The 8,428-nt window shown below is 39.0% G+C and overlaps 1 protein-coding gene across 1 annotated transcript in view; it reads right to left on the bottom strand.

Annotated features, from left to right (window-relative positions):
• Window positions 1-8,208, bottom strand: part of LOC107575883 (complement C3-like) — an 18,368-nt gene extending 10,160 nt beyond the window's left edge. Inside the window, exons 1-5 of the mRNA XM_016262199.1 lie at window positions 8,148-8,208; window positions 6,588-6,818; window positions 6,084-6,159; window positions 5,836-5,995; window positions 4,273-4,368 (exon numbers count right to left, since the gene is read on the bottom strand). Of these exons, the coding sequence (XP_016117685.1) occupies window positions 4,273-4,368; window positions 5,836-5,995; window positions 6,084-6,159; window positions 6,588-6,818; window positions 8,148-8,208 (624 nt within the window). The remainder of the gene's footprint in view (window positions 1-4,272; window positions 4,369-5,835; window positions 5,996-6,083; window positions 6,160-6,587; window positions 6,819-8,147) is intronic.
• Between the last annotated feature and the right edge of the window lie 220 nt (window positions 8,209-8,428).

Here is an 8,428-nt window from a genome sequence, read left to right as displayed (position 1 = left end):
CCCCTCTTCTGCTTCCTCTCGCGCCGCTTGTGGCGCCTCCGCTGAGGGCGAGGTGCAGTAGTGGGGGTCGGTGATGGTGTGGGCCTCCGGAGCAGACCGAGATCCCGCAGCTCTTCGGCGTGCGCAGAGTTTAACTCTAAAAATGTGGTTCTGCCGACATCGAGCAGAAACTCACGACTATATGCACGCTTAGAATCAGATAGACGCGACGAATGCGTACAAAAACACTGCGACTCACAAGACAAAAAACACGAAAACACCTTTCTGTCGGGAGAGAGAGAAGCCGCAGCGTGTGAACGCGCCACCATCTTGAGGGATATCCCTCAAGATGGAGGGGATATAGATGGAGGGGAACAAAGGAACATTTTGATTTCAAAACAAAAGTTCCCTTTCAAAGGTTTACTCAATGCTGTGCCAGTAGCTGACACTATGAGAACACCCTCCAGGTGTGATTATTGTCTGAAGCCAGTATAGAATAACACCAATTAATTGACTGATGGTGCTTGTGGCGGCCACTGAGGTGCTTTGTCACTGTTGCCTCGTGTGGTATCACCCCTCAGATTTTCTGTCTTTAGGAAGTGATTTATATGCAAGACCAAATAATGTATTGCCATTTCATCATGTTCCTCTGCCACCCTCAGAGCAGTTGTTGCATGATAGGTGCGTGAAATGTTTGAGGATTAAACATGCCCGGACAGCTGTTTAATGTCTGTCAGATTGACAATTTTAAATTAAAGGTGCTCCGCTCTAGTTTCATCTTCTCTCTGAGAAAAGAAGGCGTGGTGTAAACAAAGTCCAGAGTGTTGTTTCCCCGTGTTGGAAAGTCTATGTGTTGGTGTATTTTTGGGAACACACTCTTTAAGTCTGCGTGGTTGAAATCCCCAGCCAAGATGAGAAAAGCATCGGGGTGGGCTGTCTGCTGCTCACTGATGTGCTGGTACAGTTCATTTAGTGCCTCGCTCCTGTTGCTGTTGTTGGAGCTGGGAGGGATGTATACAGCAATGAGCAGTATGGCTGTATATTCCCTCGGTAGATAGAACGGCCGGCACTTAATAATCATAAACTCCACCAGGGGTGAGCAGTGTTTGCAGACCACAACAGCATCGCGGCACCACGCATCATTGATGTAAACACAAAGCCCTCCGCCGCGGGTCTTACCTCCCTCGACGCGAGCTCTGTCCGCTCGATAGCATGTCAGCTGATCGAGATGAATAGCGCAGTCCGGAACGCTGTTGTTGAGCCATGTTTCCGTGAACACAAAAACACAACAGTCTCTTACAGTCCTCTGAGTTGAGCGTAGTAGTCGGATGTAGTCCAGTTTATTGTCCAAAGAGCGTACGTTAGCCAGTACGATGGTGGGGATAGCCGGCTTGTGTGGGTTAGCCGCTAGCCTAGCCCGGATACCTCCGCGCTTACCCCTCTTCTGCTTCCTCTCGCGCCGCTTGTGGCGCCTCCGCTGAGGGCGAGGTGCAGTAGTGGGGGTCGGTGATGGTGTGGGCCTCCGGAGCAGACCGAGATCCCGCAGCTCTTCGGCGTGCGCAGAGTTTAACTCTAAAAATGTGGTTCTGCCGACATCGAGCAGAAACTCACGACTATATGCACGCTTAGAATCAGATAGACGCGACGAATGCGTACAAAAACACTGCGACTCACAAGACAAAAAACACGAAAACACCTTTCTGTCGGGAGAGAGAGAAGCCGCAGCGTGTGAACGCGCCACCATCTTGGATTAGTAAGTAACCCTCTTTTGTTAGTTTTGACTGCTTTTATTGTCCTCATTTGTAAGTCGCTTTGGATAAAAGTGTCAGCTAAAGGACTAAATGTAAATTTAAATGTAAGCAAAGATGGAGTGGGTGATGAAGAACAATGTCACGTCAAGGGCTGGGTTTTGACACACATTTCACAATTCAATTTGATTCCCATTCACAAGCTCACAATTCGATTCGATTACCAATTAAATTCGATTAGATTCAATATAGATTGTATTGATACATATCAGGTACAGTACATGCCGAATTTTCTCAAGGAAAAAAAAATCTCAACTTAAATACTGTAAAATATACATGAGAGTAAGTTGGTACTACATTACTATAATATTGAAGGTTAAAATTGACAGATTTGTTAAAATTACACTTAATTAAGTTTTTTAAATAATAAAGTTACAATTACATAATAATATTTCTACTTCAATTGTATTATTTTTTTTTATATATATAAACATAATGGTGGCTGTCATAAAAAAATTATGGATTTTTTTCAAACATAAATTAAACATTGAAGAAAAAGTAATAAAGTTACAATTACATAATAATATTTCTACTTCAATTCGTTAAATTTTTTTGTATAAATGGTGGCTGTCATAAAAACTTGATGGATTTATTCAATCATAAATCAAACATTGAAGAACAGTCAAATTTATAATGAATATGTTATATGGTGCATATATTTAGAAAAATGCCCCTCTCTACAGTTTATGTTTCTAGCTGACTAATGAGTTTATGGTCACCGAATATGTTTTTCATAGGTAAATTTGACATTACGTGACATTGTTTACAAGACATTATATATTGACATCTTTGCGCGGCTGAAACACTGATTGAGTGATTACATGAGACAGAATACGGATTGTAAAGTTGTACTCTTTCTTTTAACTTACTTTCGGATGTTTAGTCATGTTTATTTTGTGCTATAAGTAGTATTAATGTGGAGGAGATGATTAGTTCACGTGTAAACGACCTTTATTCTTTGAATATTGCAATACAATGGACAGAATTTGAAATCTGAGACTTTGTTTCATATTAAAAGTACCAAAGCACAATGCTTATTGCGATATATTGGATGGGAAGTGCCCTTCAACGATCCGTCCATTAACTGAAAACTAGACTAATCGATTCTTGGGATTTAAGAATCGATATTGTTCCATAAAAATGAGAATTGATTAATATCGAGATATCGATATGTTTTACCCAGCCCTAGTCACGTTGCATAGAAATATTTCACCCAAAAGACAAGCCAGTGAATATCACACATGCAATTTGCAAACTTTACATGAGACTTATGTTGGTGACGGACCAAACCACAGTCAATCATTCCCTAAAAGCGAAAACATAAACTGTCTGAGCTTTTATCATCAGATGCTGTATTAAAGGCACAATATGTAATTTTCGCCGCTAGAGGGCGCGTATTCAAATTAAACAAATAGACAAAGGCATAGTTTGATGACACTGTGACTGAGTCTGGAATCATGGGAGTTGTGGTCTTCATCCCCACAGCTGATGCAATCCGACAGGACTCGGGCAGAAATCATGTTCATGGATGAGCTAATGATTTATTAATGCAGTAGAATGAAGCAGGGTGAGGCTGAAAGCCGTCGAAACGAAACGAGGCGCTGAACGAGCATGACACACGGCTGGAAAGCAGCGGAGCTTTTATTATGCCACAGTCGAGCGCATCCGCTCCTTCCAGTCGTGCATATGTGGGGTAAAGCAGCGCTGTTTTATCATACTAGATACATTTGAACGTTCTGTTATAATGCTACTCTGTGCGGTCGTCACCGGTCTATTAAAACGCATAACATATTAAAGCATCTTTGGTGTTTCCATGTTTTCTACAAAACAAAACCGGAAATCGAGGGGTTATGAGGTATTTGGCAGGCGACACAATGACGCTATGGACACAGTCCGTGTCACTAGTTAAAATTGCTTATTTCTCTGGATTTAAACATTCTTCGAAACATTTGGGATACTGTAAGTACACAAGTCAGCAAAATATATAACACTGTTCTAGTGGTTTTTGGATATTTTAATTAAAAAAAATCGTACATATTGTGCCTTTAACGGCACATAAATTCTCAGACACAATGAGAGCAGAATCTGCAATGCTGATAACAGTATAGCAATGGTATATCAATCTAAATGTATTAGTATTTAGTATTTTTCTTGTGGATCACATATTAATGATAGTGAAAAAAATTAGAATAATCAATATTTCTTGTTAAACATTTCTTACTTTTTTAAAGTCGCTGTTTGAATATACTTTTGATTTTTATCAATAATTGATTATTGTGCTGTGTTCGGACCTAAAGACTATTATTAGGCCTATATAATTCAATTAATAATACTACCACTACTACTAATAATAATAATTTGTAATTGTTATTAGTGTTATTAGCATCATAAAAATGTTTTTAAAACTATTGTTGATCCACGACACTATCATCTATCGGTACCACTCTTGTTCTGGTAAACACAATGATGGAAGAAGTTCACTTACTCCAACTGATTCAGCACAGATCTCTCTGCCCTCTTGCATGGCAATCACAACAAAAGCCGTCAGAGAGGCATCAGCATCATTGCCCCCTACGCCACCCTGGAATAAAGCACAAATAAACTGAAACATTTAAAATTGTTTGTTGCCATCAGCAAATGTGACACTTTTTACTAGAGTTATTAATCAATGGACAAAACCTGAGTCCATGCAGGACTTTAAAGTATAGTAGTACCTGAAGATAGAGACATGATAGGCATTACTAATGTATCTTGCTATGGTTCAAAAGTATATAACTGGGCCTGAAAGATATGTAGTAATACAGCAATTAAAACATAAGCAAAGTTTTATAATGAATTATAATATTCATTATAGGGAAAGTAGTGGCCTAATGGTTAGAGCAGTGTTTTTTTGTTGTTGTTTTTTTAGCCACAGCAGGGTTTTCATCAGTAAAAAATCCCATGGCACACCACTAAGCACTGAAATATAGTAACATTGTACAAACTAGCATTGATTCAATTACATGTTATAAAGTTTATTGTAGCTATGTAAGTGCTCAGTTTTTTTGTTGTTTAATACACTTGGCCAAAATATCATAATATAGAAGATGAAGCACTATGCACAGGATATATAAAACAGTCATTTGTTATTATTATTATTATATATTACATAATAACAAAATACAATAAATAAAATAATAAAAATACAAAAAACTGATACAGTCTGCAACATAAACTCAGGATAAGTAGAGTTAGATTCGACCATCTTGAAGCCTTTCTGTCAAGCCATCTGCAACAGCTTTCCATGCCTCAAGAGTTGAGGCTCTAGCTTTATCTATTCTGGCTGTTGAGAGTTCTAATATTACTATATCATGGGGAGGGAGCCATCTTTGCGCAATTATCTTTTTTGGCAGATGTTAGTCCTTCCAGCCAGATCTTTCGTTGTAGCTCTGTGAATCCTTACCTGGAATCATCATTTAGAGGGACATAGTGTATTTTTTTTGAGTAAAGAAAACACTACTTATTCAAACATCAGTCCTTTATTTACCCTTGTATTGTGAATAAGCAGAGATCTGTCTCCAGTCTGCGCGCGGTGCTTCAATCTGAATGGAGGCGGGTGGAGTTATCAGGTTTCGCTGACAGTTTGAGGATCCAATGGCATTATGAGGTTTAGTCACAAGCTCTTTTGAATGTTTTTCATTTGTTTAATATTTGTAAAACCCACAAACAAACAAAAAAAAAGATGTAAAGTAAAGATGACCAATAGCGTTGATTTAAAATAATAATAATAACGACTTATAATAGAGATGGAACGTTCTGATAATTTTCCATAGTTCACCTGACAACCTGTCATGGCACAGTGGTTGGGAAACACTGGGTTAGCGAATCAGACTTGTAACCCAAAGGTCGCAGGTTCGAGTCTCGCTACCAGCAGGGATTGTCGGTGGGGGGAGTGAAAGACCAGCACTCTATTCCACCTTCAATATCGCGACTGAGGTGAGACACAACAAATGCAAAAAAAAAGAATGGCTGCCCGCTGCTACGTCAGTCATAGTAACATTAAGCTTACCACCATCCCTCTTGAAATTACAGCTGATTCCTCTTTAAAGGAGCCGTCTGGCAATTGTTTGTGGAGAACCAGCCACTTGAGAGCGTTGCAGATCACATTCTCCTCTATAGAAACAAGGTTATTGGCCATGGCGAAGACTTTAGCTACATATGCTGTCAACCTTTAACAGACAGAAACAAAAGCAAACTAATAACAAGTAATACTTTGCTACTTTTAATCATAATAATATTGAAAAAATAACATTTTACCATGTGCTGCTTGGCATTTCTATGTAGATAGCGTAAGATCCATCTGTTTTGCGGTATTTCAGCTGACCTTGATAACCTTAATGAATAAAGAATATTTACTTTACTATCCATGTATATATTTCAGATTTTGAGTGTAAAAAAATAAATTGTAATGTCCATTTCAAAGTCCGGGTATTAGAGATCATCTGGGTTTGTTTCTGTTTTTGGAGGGTTCTGTCACATGCTTTAGTTCTGTGTTTTCATTTCGTTGCTATGGTTTTTCATTGTTTGATTAATTTGCACACCTGCTGTTCTGTGCTGGCCAGTCAACAAACATTTCAGTTGTCCGTTCATGTCACATTTTGCTTTAAGTTGTTCTGTTTTTTGTGTATCTGGAGTTCTTTTAAATACAGTTCCTCCTTTATTGCAAACAAGCCGTGACCACAGGAGAGCATTGTTGAGAGTGCTTTATGATTTTATTTCAAATCAGAGTCAGATTCTTTATATCTGTCTTGTTCTGCTGACCTGTGCTGATATGGTTGATGGCGTCATTACGGCGCTCCATGCCAACAGTGTCCCACTGATTGGTGCTGTCCAGATAATGAGTGGCTATGAGAGGTAGAGTCATACGGTACATGTTCTGCTCTCCACATCCAGTGGGCTGGAAAATAAGACGACCCATGAAGCTTCCATTGATGGCCTGCTCGACTGTCTGAGCGTTCTCTTCAGCTGGAGGAATCAAAGAAGGAACACAGGCTGAGAATTCAGTCTATTACTTATATTTCTCACGAGGAGCTGTCATTTATGGCACACTTTCAACACTATTATGTGTCTATTACGTGCCTTTTTTTTTCAACTGACAGCTAGTCAACAGTCAGTAATCTTTTCAAATTTAACATCCCCTGTAAATAGTCCAGATATTATAGATCTATAATAAATTTGAATTCTGTGACCTATTTTCCTCGCCAAGTAAATGTTACTTTTTTAAAATACTATCATTTTTCTAGGTAAACTGATGTCAGTAAACTAAATGAAATCTCGAGTGAAATTTAAAAACATGAAAACATGATCTGACTACATTCAGTTTCATGTGTCATATGCAAATAAAGAAGAAAAAAACAATGTCAACCATGATCGAAGACTGCAAATACACATTAGAGTTTCCACACATCGAAAGCATTTTACTTCACTAGTGGTTGCACTGTTGCATGAAAGATCTAACAGTGGTCAGCAGTGCTATTGTGAGAGAGCTGTTCATGTCATACCCAGTGGTCATCTTAAGAGAGATCAGACATGAGGAGATCAGAAGAAAAAGTTCTGAAGAGAGTTATGGAAGGAATACAGAGCTGGGTGCAATCCTGATAAGGAGCACAGTGCGTGTCTAAAGTAGAGTTGTGAGGGTGCTCATCCCGAAATGCGCTTTAGGACAATGTCTCAGATAATTTGTATATAACTAATTTAATTTTCATTTATTCTTATTCTTACAACTTGTGGTCCTCTAATCTGATTGGCTGAGAGGACAGTTCACCATTTGTCTGCAGGCTGTCGGAGAGGGTTATTCAGAAACCTCTGCATGTTACATTGTTATGCCAGTTGGTGGCAGCAAGTACATAATCGTCTTTATGTGAGTCAAACAAGCAGTGGTAGACAGTAATGGAGTATTTTTACTTTGTTATTGTAGGCCTACTTCAGTATTTTTCAAGTATCTGCACTTTATCAGAGTGTTTATTTTGAGAAACGTTTACTTTTACTTCACTACATTCCAAAGCATAATATCATACCTTTTACTCCACTACAAAAAGATGTCGTCCCTCGTTATTTTGAACTGAAGAAATTAGGAGTGCAAAACGTTCCTCGGTCAAAAAATCGAACCATACTGTTCTCCACCTATGGATCGGCACACACTTGCACCGCGGTTCATCTTAAATCTGACAGCATCTGTAATATGGCTTGTTAAAAATAACAACACTTAAAGCAGACAGAGTTCGGCTAATGTAGGCCGATGTTTCTGTCGATAGATACGCTTTCTGGCTTCCCAATACATTACAACAACAGCGATGAACAAAAAAAAAAACGTGGACAAACCAGTCCCTCTTTGTAAACTTTGTTCAATGCGAGTGCCGTATGCTGGAATATGACCAGTCATTGATGCCGTTGTCGTGCCGAAAATTGATTGTCTGCCGAAAACTGATTCCCGTCTGCGTCCGTCCGTTTTACACTTGCCAAAAAATTATTACAGACTCTACTCTAATTTTCGGCACGACACTGGTCACCCGGGTGTTGATAATTCACGTGCACAGGTGAAACCTGAACAGCACACACTGCTATCTGTGTTTAAACTAAACTCATTTAAGCCTTGCCAGTTT

This window comes from Sinocyclocheilus grahami, unplaced genomic scaffold, assembly GCF_001515645.1.
Source record: "Sinocyclocheilus grahami isolate Dianchi unplaced genomic scaffold, SAMN03320097.WGS_v1.1 scaffold2974.1, whole genome shotgun sequence".
Lineage (NCBI taxonomy): Eukaryota > Metazoa > Chordata > Actinopteri > Cypriniformes > Cyprinidae > Sinocyclocheilus > Sinocyclocheilus grahami.
Note: the sequence above shows the minus strand (reverse complement) of the source record. Positions and strands in the feature narration are given on the sequence as shown.